At 42.5% G+C, this 21014-nt stretch overlaps 1 protein-coding gene across 2 annotated transcripts in view; it reads right to left on the reverse strand.

Moving 5' to 3' along the window:
- The window catches only part of SFMBT1 (Scm like with four mbt domains 1), a 72413-nt gene that overhangs the window by 19094 nt on the left and 32305 nt on the right, over positions 1-21014 (reverse strand). Inside the window, exons 2-9 of one of the 2 annotated variants that reach the window (XM_014869667.2) lie at positions 17444-17605; positions 10351-10445; positions 5654-5894; positions 5193-5281; positions 3572-3818; positions 2795-2892; positions 1941-2042; positions 993-1143 (exon numbers count right to left, since the gene is read on the reverse strand). In XM_014869667.2, coding sequence (XP_014725153.1) covers positions 993-1143; positions 1941-2042; positions 2795-2892; positions 3572-3818; positions 5193-5281; positions 5654-5894; positions 10351-10445; positions 17444-17471 — 1051 coding nt within the window. In that variant the 5' untranslated portion in view covers positions 17472-17605. Of the gene's footprint in view, positions 1-992; positions 1144-1940; positions 2043-2794; positions 2893-3571; positions 3819-5192; positions 5282-5653; positions 5895-10350; positions 10446-17443; positions 20632-21014 lie in introns of those variants that run through there. The other variant, XM_014869668.2, reaches the window with a different exon arrangement.

Raw genomic sequence — 21014 nt, forward strand, 5'->3', positions numbered from 1 at the left:
GGGCTCCAGAGACCCTTCCCCAGCTCCATTCCCTTCTGTGGACATGCTGCAGTCCTTCAATATCTGCCCTGCAGTGAGAAGCCCAAAACTGAAGCTGGGGTTTGAGGAGTGACCTCACCAGTCCAACTGAAATCATTCTGTGACTCTTCTCCTCAGAAAGGACTGAACCACACAAGGACTTAATTATTCATTTTTCTCAGTTTTACCAGTGCCAGTAGTGCTCTAGAAACCTCACACAATTCAGAATGTCCACTATGTCCAGGGAGACAAGAACAGAAACTTAAAATCTTTATCAGCTCCAGTCACATGCCTTATAAAGTGATATTTCACTTTCCACATGCAAAATTCTAGGAAATGCTGGTCAGGCAGAGCCACTTTTCACACCTTATCCAAGGCAAGGCAGGAGACAAACATCCTACAGTCTCTGCTCCTCTGATGAAAGGAGCAGCTAGAACAAAACATCCTGAATTGTGACGTGGCAAATAAGAGAGCAGAGGCCCAGGTTTTACAGTACCATTGACATTTCCAGTTTGAGAAAATGAATAAATATTTCAGCAGTGCAAGAACACTACCCTATTCCCTTATATCCTGAAGCAATGTTTCAACAATCTGCAACAGTGCCTGATAGGCCATTGGTAAAAAAAATATTTCATTAACTTCTGAGTGATAAGATAGCCTAAAAATATTACAAAATGTTGGATAACAATGCTCCATTCTGATCAGAAGTAGAAATCCAATGGAAAGACTACAGGCTTCTGATATCATGTTAATTAAGCCTGAAATCAACATTTCTTTCAGGCCAGGAACACTCAGGTTGTTATCCATGACCAGCATCCTTAACCTTCCTCATCCTCCCAAACCCACGCTCGTGCCTGGGAAACTTCAGCTCCCCAAACTCAAACCTCCCGATTTTCAGAACTGGATTTTTTCCTGTGCCATGGCTTTGCTGTGCTGAGCAGAGGGGTGAGCAGGAGGAGGCTGCAGAGCCATACCTGGAGGGGGGCTGAGGTGCAGCCCGTTCTTCAGGCTCCACTGCACCGGGAAGATGCCGGCGCTGCCGACGTGACAAACGTAGCGCTGGCTGCTCACACGCTCGGCCCTCAAATCATCCATTTCTATCAGGAAATATTTGTCATTGTACACCTGCAGTCAGCCAAAAGAGAACCATGGGCTCTTGTGAGATGCAGATCCTGATAACTTTATTAAACAGCAACATTGCCTGATGGAAATCCTTTACCTTGAAAAAGTAAAATTAAAAGAATCTTTGGGATTCATAAACTCACCTGTATTATCCATAAACTTAACAAATATAAATAATAAAACTTAATGTCTGAGCACTTAAAAGATAACGCTATCAAGTGCTTTAGGGAATTTTCTCATGAAAAATGCACAGAAATTAGCATTTGTGGTCTTCCTACTATTCTATAACAATAATCCCGAGACAGATTGTCACAAATAAACCCACTACACTCCTGAAGTAAATAGAGGCAGGACAAGCAAATAGCAAGGAAGGTAACACCTGGTCATGTTGGAGAGTTTTCATTTCACCTTTGGAATCCCTTGTTTGGAAATCAGGCCATCTGAATGTCATGTGTACACAGTAACAACATAACCTTCACAAAATCAGAACCCCAAAAAACTATCATCAGATGGGTACTCAGACTATGAGGGATTATACCCAATTTTAAAAACCTGGGTTTGACAATTTTCATAATTTGGTCTTTTGAGCTTGTATCTTAATGGAATTTTTCCCCTCCATTGAAATCCAATGGCTTCACCATCAGCAGTTGTTTTATCAGGCACCCTGTCCCCTGAGGGAGACATACAAAACACTTCATCTGAAAACCAGCACAAGATTTTAAGATAACCAGAATTCCCTGAGCACTTAAGACTACAAGTAGAACTGAATCTTAGCAGGGCTGGTTTAAGAGCCCTGGTACCTTGAGAACTGTTGCAGGAGAGATAACAAACGGAGCCATTGGATCCACAGCTTCCAGCTTCATGCCTTCAGAGAATGAGTGCACTCCAATCACAGGTTTATCCTGGAAAATGATGTGTTGCTGTGATTACCTGCCCTCCTCCATCAAAAAAGAGATGTACCTCACCTAAATCAACTGAAGAGGACGAGTTTTTAAGGAGTTTTTATCAGTTCATTCCAAGAAATCAACATGTCCCAGTACCAGCAACTTCTCTAAACAAAAAGGCCAACAATCGCCCCTGAGTTTTTAGGAAATCGAGTCCCTGTGCCTTCTTCCTCTGACATTCTCCACACAGAAGCAAAATCTGATAATACAGAGTGGTCTCATGGGTCAATAGAAATGTTTTGAGGTTTTTCCCTGTAACCTTTAGCACTCCTCATGTTAATTCTCTACACTAAATGAGAGCTATACAGGCCTTCATTTCAGTCTAACAGAAACCTGCAGAACAGGGCTCCTGCTATATTCTGCTCTATACATAACCCAACAAATTCAAGTGCAACAGCACCTCTACTTCTATTGATGGGTCCAAACAAAGCTGAGAAAAAATGAACTATGAACCTGAAGGACTAAAACATGTGAACCATGACAACTAATGGCTTGCATAACTGTGATGGGTGCATTGTCTAACACACCAAGGATTTACACCAGTATGATTATTTTTCCTTATAATTACCTTTTTACACCAGAGAGAGAAAGGAAATAAATTTAAAAAACCAACAAAACAAAACAAGGAAAGAATTTTGGGTGACTGACTTCCCTGAATCATTTCTCAGGAACACAGCATTTCCATGGTACCATCCACAGTATTAAACTACCTTAAAAAGATCTGTAGGAACAGATGACTCCTCTTCCTCCTCTTTGACCTTCTTCAGGATCTCTTGCCAATCTGCTTCACTCCTCAAGGACCTAATGGCTTGAGGAAAAAGGGAGGTAAAGAGTGAGTAGTCATTTTTCTTCCCCTTTTCCTTCAGAACACATAGCAATAAAGTTTGATTTGTGCCCCTCTACAATGCCAAATTCTTTATCCCAAGGTTTCCCCTCATCAGGAAACATGTTACATCACTAGCAAGCTCATGAGCCATCCCTTTGTGTTTCTGCCACTTTTTGCCCCCCTCCTCTGATGGCATGTCCTGACATGGACATGCCTGAAAGATGTGTCCACCTGTCCCAGCTTCTGCCTCCACTTGTCCCTTCTTTTAAGGGACATTTTCATATCTTTAAACAGCATCTAAATCAGTCCAGTAGGCTTGAGGGTCTCAACTGCAAAAGCTCCTGCTGAGCTCCAAAACCATAAGACTTTTTCCAACCCAGAAAAACAACCTACCAAAAATAACCAAATGGTGAAGGCATTCCCTTCCTCACTTCTGTCCTTTGCACCAACAGGAGGAAAGTTTGGACAGGCAAAAGCATTGAACAGCTTTAGAAGAAGTGGGTGAAAAGTCTTGTACCTTCACCTACATTTTATTAGGTACAGGACTTGCCAGGTCACAGGGATTTTGTGACCACCACGTGCACCCAGAGGAACAATTCAGAGCACTGAAGCAGCAGCCTCTGCTCTGATCACCACATACAAGATCTGTGTTTTCAAGTACCTGAAGGTGGCTGCAGGCTGTAGCCATGCTGAGCTGCCCAACCCACTTGGTGAAGGAAAGGGTCCAAATAGAAGAGCCACTGGTCAAATTTGTCCAAATCCTCCAGGCCTTCATATCTCAATTTAAGCCTCCCACCAACATTGTCCACCACGGTGACTATCCAGGCTTCCAGGGAATCCCGGATGTTTTGCAGCTCCAGTCGGGAGCCAGGTGCAATGAGATCCAGGGGATTTTTCCCTCTATGAAGCTACAAAAAGAATACAAATTGTGAGAAATAATGCTCACTTTAGAAAAAAGTGCAAAAGTTTATTAAACTTTAGTAAAAAATACAAGAAAAGACTGAATAAGGAGAAGAAAAATCAGCGCTGAGAGCACAGACTAAACTGCCATGTGCTCATCTACAGAATGGATGCTCTGCTTTTTATACCCCTAGGGCCTCCCCCAAAGTTGGTTAACTCCTCTGCCATCCATTGCTGGGGATCACTTCCTTACTTCTTGACTGGAGGCCAGGTGCAGTACCAAGCCAGCCCTCCCCATATGCCCCTAAGCCATCTCATGACAACTATACAAGGGAGAGGGGAAAGAGGACTATGGCAGGATATATTACAATAACAATTATACATCCACAAAACTTATCTTAACATACACACAATATTCATCCTTTAACTGTGAGAGCCAGCCTTCACCTATTACCTATTACTCACCTATAACACAAATTATTCTGTACAACAGAACAAAACAAATGCCATGCTTCCACCTCTTTACACACATTCTGTCTGCATAAATAAAGTATGAACACAGAAGCACAGAAATCCATGTCCCTTCCTAACACAAGACAGAAGTGACAATGTTCAGAATCGCTGGTGTTTGTGTCAGAGCTTCTGCACTGCCTGTAGACACAGTCACACATTTCACTTAAGCCCTCATTATCATTTTCAGAGTCATTATCATTTATATATTCCATATTTGAAGGAAACATGTATAACCTCCTTCTAAAACTGAGTCATCCAGCATACAAAGATGACTAGACAGAAACATACAGACAGAACTGTTAGCTGCAATGAAGGTGACAAAGGCATTTTCCAAAAATCATTATGTTCTGTACTTTACAAACAGGCACTGATAAAAGGTGCAGATATTGTTTTAAGTGCAGAGCAGGGGATAAAAATTTGGTTCTTCACTAGCAATGATGTAATATTTAAGCGAAACAGTAACGGGACCATGAGTAAAAAATGCCAAAATGAAACTATGCAAAGTGAAATGAGTCAATTGAGAAAGAAGACATGAAAGCCAGATAAATAAAGCATTATTTTCTTAGAGTTGTATGGAGGAGGAACAGAATAAGAAGACTGAAACTTTAGGGAGTTGAAAAAGGTTTTTCTTTTGCCAGTATTAATGAACAACCCAAACCTGCAGCAACAGATAGTTTTCAGGCCAACACTATAAAAATTAAATACTGTAAACAGGAAACACTAGAGAGTGGAACTCTAAGGTCAACAGCATATTACAATGCTCCCTAAACTTAAAAAGAAAATTGAATTGGCAATTCAAATAAGGTCCCCTTAATGATGAAGTGGAAAGCCAAGACAAAACCCAGAATGCAGCCCCTTGCAGCACTTACCCCCTCCAGCAGGTTAGCAGGAGCACTGCAGGCCCCCTTCAGCACCCGCTGAAGGAACTCCTCCTGGTCAGGTATCTTGTCCTTGATACCTAAGCAAAGAGTCAAAGAGAAAGAATGTGATTTTTCCTGCCAGATAAAGATTATTCAGACACAAGATGTTACCACAACCTTGCACTGCCTAATTCAAGAGAATCTGCCACACATCGGTAACAACTTTAAACAAAGAAACAAAACAAAAAAAACTTGGAAGAAATGTCAAAGCAGTAGATTTTGGTAGTGATGTTTAAGACAACCACAAGCCCTCAGTCATGGGATTTCAGGAAGACACAGCAGGTAACCTCAGCTTGTCCCCACAGCAACAGCACCTGCACACCACAGCAGCTACACAGGCTGCCTGCCCAGCTGGCACAGGAGAACAGCAGCCCTTGGTGTTCCCCTGTCCCTGCACACAGAGCTGGTACCTTCAGGCACTTTGAGGACCTTGTTGTTCTGCTGACACCAGCCGATGGGGTGCAGGTCAGCTGTCAGGATGTCACACCAGAAGTCAGCCTTGCGGTCCTCGCCGTAGCCGTCGTAGCGCAGCAGCAGCAGCTGCCCGCACGTGGTGATGATGGTGGCAACCCAGTAGGTGTTCTGGTCAGACTTGACAGCCACTTCCAGCTTCATGCCAGGGGCAAAACCATTCTGCAAACTTGTATCCACCTGAGGAGGAAGAAGATGATCACATCTGAGCACCTCTCAGAAACTCTGCTGAATAAGAGAGGGAACAATTTAGACACGTTCATTTAAAAAAACCTCAAAGCCAAATGCCACCCAATCTCTTCAGAGAAACAGCTTTATCATATAATAGGACCCAAGCTGGAATGCACACAGAATCATCATTAATGAAATCTTTGCATTTCAGAGTATCTTTTCAAGCTTAAAGCAGTACTGTGCCATTCATTTTTCTGCCCTGGACAGTGCTTTCCCCATCACTGAAAGGCTTTCCCACTCACACCTGGCCTGTCAACCTGAGCAAAACTAGAAGCCAAATTCAGCACTACAACTTTGACTTGTGTTAAATTGTGTCATTCAAGGTCTTTGGACAAAAAGCCCATTTAAAGTACATACACATGCCTTAGGTAACAGTATCTGTCTCTTCCATCATACTCATCTAAGAAATCACAAACGTGTACAAAGTGCAGAATAAGGATTTTTAACCTCTCTAGGCAAGAACTTAAATAATTCTATATGCAGCACTGTTACATAAATTGCATGGAACATCATCAATCTCTATTCTTCATGCCTTGACAAGAATAAAGCACCACACACTGAGAGTGCTCTGTTTGTAGGTGGGTGTGCTGTGTGCAGGGCACCAGTCTGACTGCACAGGACTGAGACACTGACAGGGGAGACTCAAAAGAGAAGGCAACACCTTAAGTTTCTCATATCCCTAACTTGTCCTAACTCAAACAATCCCAAAAGAGCAGATGGACCCTGTTCTGCTCTCTCTATAGAATGTCCTGATCTATGCTTAATTCCAGGACCTCAGTCCTAATTAAAACTCTGACATGTCAATTCCCCATTCTCAATTGACTGTAACTGGTGTTTTCTTTCTTTTTTAAGAGGTCCCAAGTTCCATTTTCTCTTTGAACAAACTACAAGAAAGGCTTTCAGTATGATGCAGATGGAGCAGATATTTTCTGGGGTATTTATTCCCAGTTCTGTGCTGACAGTTCAGTAGCTGCCATAGCTATTATAGTCTCATCAGCCAGCACATACTGGTTTGCTAAAAATAAAACTAAGAGAACTACACCAGAAAGAAAAGCATATGCCTGTGTTAACTGTTCATATCCTTCGGGTTAATACCCTTCACTTAGAGAAATCTCTTCTTAAAAACCTAATCAGCAGGACCCAATACCTGCAGGCATTTTAAAGTGGTATTATAGAGGGTGTCTCTTTAAGAAGACAGTTGCCTTGCTGAAGAGATGTTCAAAAACTTCATGTTCTGATTCCTGAGAGAAAAGCCTCGAGCTCAACGCAGCATTTGAAGAATTGGGAAATCTGTGCTGCTCCCTATACCCCATCTTTCAACAGAGCCTCACGGCAGGGAGAGCAGGTTTCAGCAAACCGGGAGCAGCACAGGAGCGTTCCCTGCAGGCAGGCGCCTTCCCCAGGAGCTGCTGCCCGCGCCCTCTCCCGGCACAGCCGCCAGCCTGGGGGAGCACAACCAACTTTGGAGGCTCTGGGTCACCATGGGCACCCCCCTGAGCATCCCCTCTGCAGCACAGGGTCACAGAGGGCAGATGGGCTGGCCAGGAGCTGTGACTCCAATCCCCAGCTTCCCATCAGGGGCTGTCCCCCAGTCTGGACCATGGCACAAGCCAGACCCAAGGATGGACTCTGTTCAGGGGGAGATGATGATGATGATGATAAGGAACAGACAGAAAGGATTAAGGACATGCAAGAACACACAGCAAATAAATGTGTTCAGATGGTGCTGAACACCAACTTGTTTTCCATGGTCACACGCATGTTGTACAGGGCAGAAAAGAATTTTTAAAAAGCATTCCACTCTAGAGGAAGTGTATTTAGACTTGGGGGGATAACAACACTGGCATTCATTGCAGCTCCAGGTTTTTGGTAAGTTCTTTTTCCTCCTACATTTTATGCCAAACAGTCACTTTGATCTCGATATTGTTAAATTTTTAAAATGCTAACAAATTAAACATTAGAGCACACTTAATTTGAGAAGTAGCTTACATTTTCCAATGTGTCTTACTCATAGCAAGGCAAAACTTTCAGAATTAATATAAGCATACAAATATAGAAAGTCACTTCTTCCATCAGCAAGTCCAGTGCTTTGCTAACACAGACTGTGTAATCATGGATTACATTTTCTTAACCTGACCATATTTTCTCCTACAACATGCATTAGGTATTTCTCACCCAAAAGTCATAATGGGAACTCACTACTCAATATTTAAAAAGAACCAAACTAAAACCATACAGTTCCTTTTAAAAATGCATTTGTATTCATTAATTTATCATATATGTTCATTTGCTCTTGTGCCAGTACTATTCTTCAGCTCAGATTTTTCCACTCAGTTTTTCTGAGAGTAAAGCTTGTTAGCTCTCCTGATGGTGGATTATAAAAACACATAATTCCCAAAGTCAAGGAACTGGGACCACAGAGCTGAGCTGGAGGGACCACAATGACCAGCACAGCCACACCAGTGCCTGCCTGCTCCCACTGAAAACCACTCACCTGATGTATCCTGGGATCAGTCACCAAGACAGGCTGGCACTCTCCACTGGGAGGCAGTGAGGCTCTCTACTCCACCTTTTCCAATACATGACCTTCTAGTGGACCAGAAACCCCCAGCATGTGACCTTGCACTCCTGCATTTCCATTAACAGCAAGACTGATATAAATACACTCCTCCCTGTGCCTGTCAGCTCAGTGTCAGCAATAACTTCTCAGAATTTTATGCCAAGTTTATTACAGAGAACATCAACACTGGCCTCTTGACAAATTCTAAGGAGCTGTGATAGAAAATGCTCACTAGTTCCATTCTGAACATTTCCACACTCCCTGATGACCTCCTTCCCTGAGCCCCCCAGGGCAGTGGGACAAAGGGGCTGGGCTTTGCCCACACCTCTCCACCAAACCACTCTCCATCACAATGTCACCTCACCAGCAGAACTGCACTGTGTTCCTCACAGCTAGGGATTAATAACAATACAAAATGTGGAGGTTTGTTAAATAAATTTTTAAATACTTAATTGTATTTTATAAACCAGTTCTCAGACTTGACACAGCTGAGCTGGTGCAGGTGCAGTGAGTCTTTCAAAGTGTGTCTCCTGCTAATTAACAAAATCCAGCTACAATATTAATTCAGTTGGCAACTGCTGTAAAGCTGGCACTACAATTAATGGTATAGTGCCCAAGCTATGATAGCAGGCCTCTTTCACTGAGATCCAGTGAGGTAAACCACACCAGAGGAGACAGACCATTCCTTGTATTGCTGCAAAATGCCATTGCTCTGGTTCCATGATGTGCCCTCAGAGCTGCATGGACACCACCACTCTAAGCTGGCTCTTGATACAGCTTCAGTACACCCAGGAAAAATAAAGCAAGCACAGTCCCTTTCAGAAATGAGATATCTGAATTTTCACTTTGAACAAAAAACTTGCAATCACATCCCAGTGTTCTAATAGCCTCTATGAATTCTGTATTTTCTGTGCATCTTGACTACTAACACAACTGACATATTTTAACAGATTATTTAATAGTCTTCATTTCTCCAGGTCACCCTTGGACTCAAAATGCTTTGTGATCCTTCACAAACAGACCTCAGTCTGTTTTCCTGCTGATTAAAGTTTCTTCATACTGAAAGTCAAAGTATTGGACCCAAAAGCCTGAGCACCACAGGGTGTCTTCCAAGCAATGTGTCACACACATTCACCAGTCTGGAAGGTGCTTTAATTGCTGCAAGAGAACCAACAGGTTTGGACACCAGCTCTGTACAGCTCACCTGTACAAGAAGGCAGATTCACATTCAGATCTCCCCCAAGGGGACAGTACTCTCCAAGACTTTATCAGCAAACATTTAAGATGTCCAAGGGCAAAGACAAGGGCTTATCAAGACTTTATCTTATTCAGTAAGCCTGTGACCAACAATTATCCTAATCAGTTTTCTAACTGCTACAGTCAGGTGTTTGGCAGAGCTGTTATTTTCTCCTTGCTTCCTTGAGGTCTGCTATTAAAGCCTTCTTTGAGAGCACATTTGAATTCTGCTGTTCAAGAACTATTCTGCCCCCAGCTTTCTAAAGCTGCTACTCCATAGCAGTTGTCCAGGAGCAATCATCAAAAGAAGAAAGTGAGTGGATATTTTGAGCTTCTTGAGAAAAATCAATCTTATGTTCTGGTGCAGAAAAGACCTTAATTCCTTAGATTTCAGCACTTGTGGGTGGGGTTACCCTGTGCTACATACAGAGAGGAAGACAAGAAACAATAATAAAAAGGTTAAATTCTGCATTTCTCCATTAAAAACATGATTCTAGTTAGTCTTCCAAATTTGAGAGCAGCAACTCATTGAAAGAAACCCTAAACACTCACAATGTGTCAAAGAACCAATGCAGGAGATGCTAAGCACACACACACCCCCTTACTCACATGTTTAAAAGATCCATGGGGTGCTGCAGTTGCTCCTGTGTCCTCTAGATACTCATCCCAGTTGAATTCCATTTCTTCCACACTGGAACCAGCATCTGGAAGAGAAGCCAAACACTTCTAATTCAGTTGCTTTAGGCTACTACAAACCACAGCAAAACCCACTTCAATTCCAAATGGCTGAGTACACAAGTGTGCAGTGAACACATTTCAAGAAATGGACAACATTACTTGGCCTTTTATTGCCTGTGAAGAGCCCTTTTAAACTGGGCTTGGTCTGGAAAACAGTGAAATCCAGAGGATTTTGGTTTAGCACAAATTTGCTTACAATGTGTGAGAGGGAAATGCAAGCAGAAGAGCCCTGTATTTGTACCAGCAAATATGAGACACTCAGAACTCCAGGGACACTGGAGTGTTGGTGCTTTAAATTAAAAACCATCCATGAAAGAGCAATACCACTAGTAAGAGATTTGAAAAGAAAGTCTAAAAAAACCCTTTGAAATATGACTTTTTTTAAAGTTAGATAGTATGCATTTAGCTGTTCTGAAACACCAAAAGCAAAGAGAGGAATTCAAGGTTCTAAAGAAAACAACTTCAGACATAACTGAAATAAAGTCAACTCAGCTTGGTCATTTTAAAAGCCCAGCTCACAAGGTGTAACAGCTTCATTAGCTTCCTCATTATGGGATGCACTTAAAGCATAAATGTGCTAAAACCACTCAAACCACAGTTCAAAGCTCACTCAGGCTGTTAGGGAAGCAAGCACCTGTAACAAGCCACACTACAGATTAATCAGATTTTCTATTTTTATTGTCAAGCCTGTACCCCAGCCCTGGTCTCTCCTCCAGTTCTGGCTTGGCCTCCTTCCCTGCTCCTCTCTTATTCCCATTTTCTCCAACCTGTACCCACTTTGCTAAAAAGACACCAAAACAGCACAGGTGGATTTCAGGTCCCTATTTAGCTCAGGGGGCAGCCATGTGACATTTTCCCTGCAGGAACACAGTGGCATGGCCAGGGAGCATCCCAGCCCATGCTGGATGCAGAATTTTAACCTCAACACACCAAGTTCAGGTTCAGCAGCAAAACAGGGTGACAGTGCCAGCACACAAGAGCAGAACTCTCATTTTCACCTTGATTCCACCATCTGCACCAGAGCTGTGTTTATGAAAGAACAATGGAGCTTTCCCCCTCTCAGGACCAGGAAACCTGATACCTTGTTTATATTTGAAAACAGAGAAATCTCTCTGTGTCACAAGCCCAAGGAGAGCTCAGCAAAGGTTACAGGTATTCCCTACACCCTCTGCCTTTCCTAGGACAGGTGGCAACTGATCTTTCAAGCAGCAATAGTTTGAATAGGAAATATTACACATAAAAAAATAAATGAACAAATTTCCACCACGTGCCCTTCTCAGAGCCCAGGACAGGCTAACAAGCTAAATAAGCTCTGGGACAATTCCCAGTCCTCCAATAGAAAGGAGCAAATATTTGTCCAAAAGTCTGACATATGTTAAATAGACTAAAAACCTACAAGTATTAGAGTTTAATAGGTTTGTTTTATCTCCAGACTGATGGTTAAGCTCATCTTTGACTTTTCATTGTGACTTTAGGAGTTATCACTTCCCAAAACTTAAAAATGTATATTCAGTTAGCTGTTGTTTGCTGATGACATTATCTATGGGAAAAGAGGCTCTTATCTCTCCAGAACCCAACTTTGTTTTTAACCAACCACAGCTGGTTATTTTGGCTTTTCATAAGCCCAAGAGTTTAAAAGATTCAGAGCTTGAATATCACCATCATTTTTAAAGGATAATTTTTAAATTACTGAAGAAATTACCTGGAGAAATAAATAAGGAATTTTATTTAGAATTTTTTTGAGGGGAAAAAAGGGTTAAGACATAGACCACAGTAGTTTACAAATTAGGGTGGAGCTGATCAAAGCTTTGGCTGCAAGCCATTCTAAGAAAAACGATTCCATTGCAAAATGTTGTTAAAATAGATTAAGATTTCTCAACTCATTTAAACAGAATTTTATTTTTATATGACCATAAAAAACACTGAGGTTTACAGCTCCAGAACCAAAAGGTAACAAACACCAGCTCTGGTCAGACAGACCCAGAAGCAAATTCTAATTTTCCTCCCACCCAAAGAAAACCATCTCACACTTCCCATCAAAATCACCCTGCAGCCCCAAAAAGAGGGTCCTGCATGGTGTGATATGGTTTTTAAATTTTTTTTCTTTTTGCCAGGATTGAGATTAAAGGTGTGAGGCATGGAATTTTGTGTTTGGACTCATATTTATTAATTTTTATTTATGTTTACAGTGAGTGCTACAGCACTTCTAGCTAACAAGCTAAAAATGGCAAAATGGTGATGTATTTTGGTTGTTACAAAAAAAAAATGTTACAAGGCTTTTTAAGGCTTAATTGTCCAATTAAGAACTAACACTTAAATTATTTTTACTTTTGACTTAATGACCAAACACTCGTGACCCACAGCGTGGCATTTTTTATTTAATTAAAAACTACTGCTTATACCTATGAAGGAGGTGGTGAAGAAAGAAAGAAACTTCTGCTCTAAAACTTCCATCTTGCCTTCTACTTATCACTATATTCCAAAACTCTAAATTCCAAATCCTTTACCGTGTGATATTACACACTTCTATTGAAAGGACACACTAGTGATTCTAGTTCTATCTTCAATTTTGGAGGCGTTCTCCAAGTTCTCAGCTCGGAAGCAGTGCTCCCTTGAAGGTCAGTGCCTGAGAGCACAGAAAGGCTAAAATTCCGAATTTCCACGGCTCCAATGGTCCTTTGGAAGGGGAGCAGGGCGCTGTGGAAGCAGCGGCTCCCCGGGAATGCCGGGGCTGTCCCGGCGCTGCAGCAGCGGCTGCTCCATCCCGTTACCATCGCATAACTGCGGCACGGGCACTAAAGCGCCTTAAATGAGGCACAGGTCACTTCACACACTGAAAGGGTCAATTAGGAACTTATGTTGTCACTTAATTGCTACAAGGAGCTCCCAGGAAAGCCGGCGTGCCTGCTGCTCCAGCGAGCCTTCGCCTTCAGCCGCGGGGAAAACCATTCCCGACCGATCGGCCAGAGCAGCGCCTTTGGCATCCACGGCCCCTGCAGCCTGTCCCATGTTCAGAGGAGACCTCTCCTTTCCCCTCTCCTCCTCTCCTTTCCTCTTCCCTTTCCCTTTTTCCCTTCCTTTTCTCTTCCTCTTTCCCTTGCTCTTTTCCTCTTCCCTTTCTCCCTCTTCTCCTTTCCTCTTTTCCCCTTCCCTTTCCTCTTTTCCCCTTCCCTTTCTCATTCCCCCATCCATGTTCCTGCAGCCTGTCCCATACTCAGAGCATCTCTTTCCTTGCAGGGCTGTGCTGGGGTGAGAAGGGCTCAGGTTGCTCTGTGCTGCACAGAACCCACAGCTCATCAGCACAGCCAAAAGCTCACTAGAAACACATTTTTCATAGGATATACAAATAAAAACCCCCAACAAACAAACCAAACCATCAAACAAAAAAACCAAAACCACCCCCCCCAAAAACAAACAAACAAAACCACAACCAAAACCCATAAATCCCTATCCAACACTCACAGCAAATTTAATACTCTCACAATTTTCTTCTAAAGGAGTTTCCTTCAGTAAGAGGGATTTTTAAAAACTTCTGCAAAAAGCACCTACAACTTTTTCCGTTCATTCATTCACAAAAGCTGAACTCAGCTTTTGTTTGCACTTTACAAACGTTTCACAGCTGAGGTGTTCAGCCTCTCACTTCCACCACTGAGCACAGAGCTGGGGAATTTTCCTCCCTTTTGGAGGCTGACCCAGCTGAGGGCTGCATTTAGCTATGGTTTGAACCATCCTGTTTGCTGTTTCTTACAAACCTGCCCCAGCACCCCAGGTTATTCAGCACAGCTCCTCCTGGAGCAATGTGGAACAGGCAAAGTTCACAGAACAAAGCTCCAAGCAAAAATGCTGTTTGAGGATTCATAGTGAGTAAATTAGCTTTTTAATTGTGGCATGTGGTAGGACTACATAAACAAGAAAACCCCAAAATAAGTCTCTCTTTTTTCACCATCTGAATACAGAAGCACTCCAAAAGTGCAGCAAAGGACCATCTCTGGTAAGGTTTTCAGAGTCAGAATCCAATCACTTTTCTGGTTTTATTGGCAGGACAGTGGCAGCAGAGCAGGCCCTGCTTAAATCAAGTCTCTGAACTGTTCTGTTGGTATTTTTTGCAAGACCCTATTGCACAGCCCCATCCTTACAGGTTAGCAGATCCCTGGAGACACAGAACCAGTTTCATGAAGCCACATTCCTGAGGGGCCATAAGTTTGCATTAAACACCCTGATCAGTCTGAGCTCAGAATATTCAGTAAAACCTCAGACATTTACAGCAGAAGTTCTTGCTACTGGGAGAAAATTTCCAAATCAGTGTGACAGATGACAACAAGCTAAACCATATTTAATGCATTTGATTCCAAAGCACAATTTATTCATCGAATGCTGCATGGGTGTACATATTTATGCTCTCTCTTTCTCCCCATAACCTTAATTGCTACAAGCCCTAAATGAATTCAGCTTTTTACTATGTGGAGACTTATTTCTCTGTATTAGACAGGATGACTGAGCAGCACCTTAGCCAAGAGGCAAAGCACAACTTTGGCAAAAGCAGGGGAAGAAACCTGACACAATTCCCATCTCTCTGGCCTTGCCAGGCATCCAGTTTGTGTCAGAAAACCTTTCAAATCAAGCTAACTTTTTCTTAAGTAGAATCTGAAAAGTGTCCTACAGAGGTTTTGTAGAGAATATTAATCCACTTTGGAGGTGAGAAAATTCTCTGTAAGAATATCAGCAGTTTTCCAGGCAGCTGCATCACTTCCCATTTGTCACTATTTCTATTGGCATTATTGGGAACACTCACTCTTTCTGAATTTTATCACAAATTACATCCTGCTGCTCTCTGATACATACAGGTAGAGAAAGAATATGGAATTGTACCATTTGGACTGGAGAATGTAGTGAAATATTAAGGAAGTTAGCCCTTAAAAATATCCGAAATGGAAACAGTCTGCACTAGGCTGTTCTCATCTTTGGATTTGAGCTAAATTCTCACTGCAAATAACTTTCATGCATCTTTAATGTGATTTAGTTGAAGACTGTCACATTGGACATTTAAGTACATCACAATTGAAGGTCTTGCAGACTTCAGTAAGGCTAACCCAAAGGTTTCTCACCCTGAAATGTAGATATAGTTCAATCTGATTTTAATAACAGTTAATCTTTTTCATCTCCACCAGCTGCGAGGCCATGAATAAATAAAGACAGGTTGGAATTTCCGGAGTTGAGAAAGATTGTGACAAGAATAAAAGTTGTCTTTTCCCCTCATAGTGCAGGGGAACATCACAATCAACAACCCTGAGCTCTGTCTGGGTTCTTGGAGCCACAGAGCCTGGATGTAAAATCAGAAAGATAGAGGAGAATCTTCAAAAGCGGCTGCAAATTATTAAGTGGAAGAAAATTACACCAGTCAAAGAATATGAAGACAATGTTCCAGCAGTGGTTTGGACTGGTGTATCTCAAAAGCATTTCAGAAAACAATATTAGAGGGCACAACAAAACCAATGTGCTTATGCTTACACAGGCATTTGCTGGGCACTATCTCTGAATGCAAGTAAAGCTCTCATCATTTATTGTTTGCTCTTCACAGCCTCCAGTACTCAAACCTGGCACAAAAGGATGCTCAGTGAAATAGCTGCTGAGTAATTTCAAGCCAGTATCAAACCTTTCCTTAGCATTCAAAAGCACACAGTGAGAGAGGACTCTGTGACCTGCTGCTTTCTGAGGAAGATAGAAAAATGTCAGTAAAGGTTTTAAGAACGAGGGATGTGCTGTCACAGCCTGTGGACACACCACTGCTGACCATGAAAACAACTCCTCACTCTTCTTGTCCCTGCCTTACACTCTGTGACAGAAGCCTGCAGGTTCCACTAGGCAAAGAAAAAGTATTTGCATGTGCCAGCAGAAATTCTACATCCACATCTATGATGCCTTTTCTTGATTATCTGAGGATATAACATTGACTTGCTGTAACTAACTTGACTGATTTGCTGTCATTAATAATAAAAAAGCATATTTCAGCATCATAAAGCAGATGACAGCATTCTCCTAAAAAGCACTATAGATTAAATGTTAAATTTTGTTTAACATTTCTTCAACAACACTGACAACAATTAGAGAAGTAAAGGTATAAAGATTGCCAACACTGAATTGTCCTATGAGAAGAGCAGCTTGTTGGACAAGCACAAAAGGAAAACAATACTCAGATAAAATCTTGATCCAATTGTTTACACTGATAATTACAAATTAAAGTTTGCTTTATATAAACTGTAATAGGCAGGAACCTCCTCAAAGAAAAGGGACAAGCCATGGCAGGCAATATAGAGAAAATGGATAGTCCCTACCCCCACAATGCTGTCAGCATTCCCAGGCATCCCAGACTAACACTTTTCCTGGCCTGGTGGTCCAACCTGAGCTGATTTATCACAATACACCACTCTGCAGGAGGTTAGGAATTGATATCACAAGCCTATCAAAGAGGACACACCAAGGCACTTCAGAAAAACAGGACAGATTACAACAGCAGCAAACAGCTTCAGTTATTTGACTTTTTCAACCAGCAGCAAAAGCTTGCCAAAATATTAAGAAGATGAAGGACAAGAAGTAGGTGTTAACCACTCTGAAGGATAAATTAAAACAATAAGTGTTGACACCTTCAAGCTTTTCACAAGCCCATCTCATAGTGGTACCACAAAAAGGAAAGTCACAGCTTCTTGAAAACACAACCACCACAAGGTGGGCCAGATTTTGTTTCCCTGTAAGCCAGTGACACACCCTGCTCTGGTACAGAGCAGTACCAAACAGAACCACGACAGAACCCCACAGGCACACCATAACCCAGAATCTGTGACACTGGAGTTTCTCCCTGTGCACAGCACCAGGCACACGCACTAGGAGACACTCACTGTGCTCATCTTTCTTCCACATTGCTAATATTTGTAGAAAAGCTGGCCAGGGAGCTGGGCTGGGCTGTTACCTGCATCATACTGCTGTTCTCCATTCATCTCCACAGGAGCCCAGGGGCTGTTCCCAGCAGGCAGAAGCAGGGCAGTCCAAGGCTGTCACTGTTGGGTGGTCATGAGTCACCTCCTGCCTTCCACAGCAGCCAGGACATTCAAGAAGGGATCCTGGAAAATACCTGAAAGGAACAACTGGTAAGAAAATCTTCATGGGATTTTTAGCTACTTTTAAGATAGAATCCTAGAGTGGTTTGGGTTGGAAGAGAACTCAATGGTCATCTCCTTCCAACCCCCTGCCATGGGCAGGGACACGTTCCACTATCCCAGGTTACCCAGGACCCATCCAGCCTGGCCTTGGGCATTCCAGGGATCCAGGGGCAGCCACAGCTGCTCTGGGCACCCTGTGCCAGGGCCTCAGCATCCTCACAGGGAAACATTTCTTCCTAATATCCAATTTACAAACCGATTCCTATGAGCAATTAAATTATTATTTCATTATGAATGGTAGAAAGTAAGTAAAAACAGGTCTAAAGCAAGCCCACCAGTTCATTAACAGTGAACCACAAGTTTTACAAAATTCTCCACAAAAGCAAGGTTGTATAGCAAACAAGAGCTTAGGCAACATGTTTCTTTTACAAATAACACCCTTTGACTGACATCTTTATATAAATCGAAGAGATCAGTGGCCATAAAACGAAGATTATTGGCTTGAAAATTCTTGTAAGAAAAAGGTAATTTCAAAAAGCCTTTGCATTCTTGTTGAATGTCTGTGAAGTACCTGTTTTATTTAAGTGAGACACCTGAAATAATACAGATGACTAAAAATGAGGTTCTAAGAAGCATAGGTCGAAATGAACACACTTTGAATAACGATGGTTTATAAAAAGGAAATCCTACACATTTGAGAAGTCACTGATTTTGAGTTTTGTACAGCTACAGTGTCTATGCAGACTACCTGACAACTCAGAGTACACAACACTGGTAGCTTCCTTCACACACAAATAAATCAGCAAACTTGAATAGAATACAAGATCCAGCAGCAGTGCTCAGTCATACAGGAAGTTCAAGTACAATCAAAACTACAGCCAACTTCAAAAAATTTTCATTACATGTGAAAATTTTTTGAGAGTAGTGAGAGTTATCATTAAGAGCTCCTATTGAATGGCAGCTTAATGCCACAAACATCTACTGTGTAGAAAATACTAATAACTTTTATTCATGATAGCTTCACAGGAATGGAAGCCAGCTGCCAATTTCTGCTACATGCTCCTCACCTGCTGCACTCCAGCTCAGAAAGTCTGTGCTCAGCATGTCACTACAAGGTCACACTTTAACTCCCAATGCAGCCCTGCCTCCCTGAGAAAGTTCCTGAGAAATCAAGCACAGGCTCCACTCTCTCTCTGCTTCCTCACAGCTCTTCCAGGACAGTGCAGGAGAAGGTAACTCAAGCCCATGTTCCCAGATATCCTCTCCTAGGGCCTTCCTCCTACACAGACTGAGCTTCCATCTATTCCAGCTTTTATAAAGTGATTGCTGGAAGATGATGTCACTGGCACAATGCTCAGTACACAGAGAAGAACTAACCAACAAAACACTTTTAAATCATTAATCAAAACATGCCTTGGTAATGGCCTATCCCAAGTCTATCAGCTGTCACAGTGCTAAGCCAAAACAAAGGCAGTGCTGTGAGCAGAGCACCTATTCCAACAAATCTGGGGATATGCCACTGCTTTAGAATAGTGTAGCCCTGGCAACGTATACTCAGAATTAATTGCAATTAAGCTATTTTCAGTTTATGGGATACAGCTCTCAATTAGCTTCTATAACTGAACTATGCAATGCAACTACACTCTTTTTTTTTTTTTTTTTTTCGCAACATGAGAATATTTAGGACACTACCCTCCCCACCAAAAAAACCTCAAAACAAACCCACAAAAGCAAACCCCAAGCACCAAAGAGGCTGTTGATTTAGAAGATGCCAAACAGTGGCAGCTCCTGTTGAAGCTGATTGATATTCTGCCCAAGTCAAGTTGGGTTGTTATTCAGGATTTCATAAGCAGTTGTGGTGTTTTATGTACACAAAATTGAGAGCACTTGTAATTAGCACCCACCATGGCTGCTGCTTACAGTCTGGCACCCCAAAGATTATCTTTTGATAAATCTCGAGGGAAGTGGAGCACAAGTGCTGCTGGAACAGAGCTGATTTGGAAATACTTTGGACTTTTCAGTCTCACTTCTGCATTTCAAACCTCCTTTCAGCACATGAAATATTCAGATGTTAGCAGCTGGAGGCAGCATTAAAAACAGTTACAGTTCATTAAAGTCAGATGGCTCACTTGAATATGAAAAGAAATCAAACATAAGTTGGATGTTGAATTAAAGTAAATCAGCTGGTGTCTGAGGATTAATATTATTTTAAAACAAAGGCGCATGAGACAATGGGGACAGGACCCCCCTTAGGACTGGGGAGCTCCAGCAAGGATCAGGTTTCAGTAAATTCCTTCATCCAGCAAAATCTGTTTCAAATCCGTGTCCAGCACGGAGCTGCTGTGGGCACGGGCACAGAGAATTTGTGACAGCTCTGCCAGGGCAGGGCTCCTTCAGCACCCCAAACTGCAGCTCTGCTCCCCAAAATCTGCTGCTAAGGCAGCAAGGGACGCCAGATCCCTTCCTTTTGTTACCCTTGGAGGTGGCAGGAGAGGGGCTCAATGTCCCCCTGGTCCCTGTGCTTTTTCACTGGAGGAATAGCAATGTGGTGTTTCCTCAGAGGGGAAATGACACCTGCACTTCTTCTAAAGATTTTTTGTAATAATTTTTTCCCCAGGACTCACGGAGGGCCCAATCTTGGCACTGCTCTGGACAGGGCTCCAAACCACAGGGCACAGACCCCCCCTCAATCCCAATTCCTGATGCTGCCATGCAAAACCACAGCTCCAGCTACACCTCATTCACCTCTGCTTCTATTATTGCTGCAGAAACCAGCAATTCCCACAACCTACCAAAAAACCATACCTCCAAGCGCTTTTTAAAAACCTTTTTCCTGTTCTCACACCCCTACAGTCCATCACGAATACAGGTCTGGCTGCCCTTTTGCTACACGAAGATGAGGCAGTGGCTCCAGGGGAAAGGGGAGCAGGCTGGAATCAGGATTTGTGTGTGACTGGGTACTGGCAGGTCACACACCTTATCCATAGATGAGCAGAGCTGAGGTGGAAATGCAGCAGCATGGGGTCCTCTGTCCTAGGAGATAAACCAGGCTGAGAACACCAGCCCCTGGGGGGACAACACCAGCCCCTGGGGGGACAACACCAGCCCCTGGGGAGGGGGGGACACATCTGCACCTGCTCAGAGGACAGAGACTCCTCCCAGCCTGACTGAGACTCTGCTCACTGACAGAACAGTCAAAAATGGAAAGCACCTTCTCAGATGACAACTTACGTTGAAGTGTTTTATTAAAAAAAAAAAAAATAAAATTCTACAGCACAAAATTAATCCAATGCAATAAACTATTCGGTAGGAGCCGACCTAATTTCAGGTTCAACTTACAACGTGTAATAGTTGATTCATAAACATTTTTGTGAAATGCAT

The sequence above is a fragment of the Sturnus vulgaris genome, chromosome 11, assembly GCF_052056855.1.
Source record: "Sturnus vulgaris isolate bStuVul1 chromosome 11, bStuVul1.hap1, whole genome shotgun sequence".
NCBI lineage: Eukaryota > Metazoa > Chordata > Aves > Passeriformes > Sturnidae > Sturnus > Sturnus vulgaris.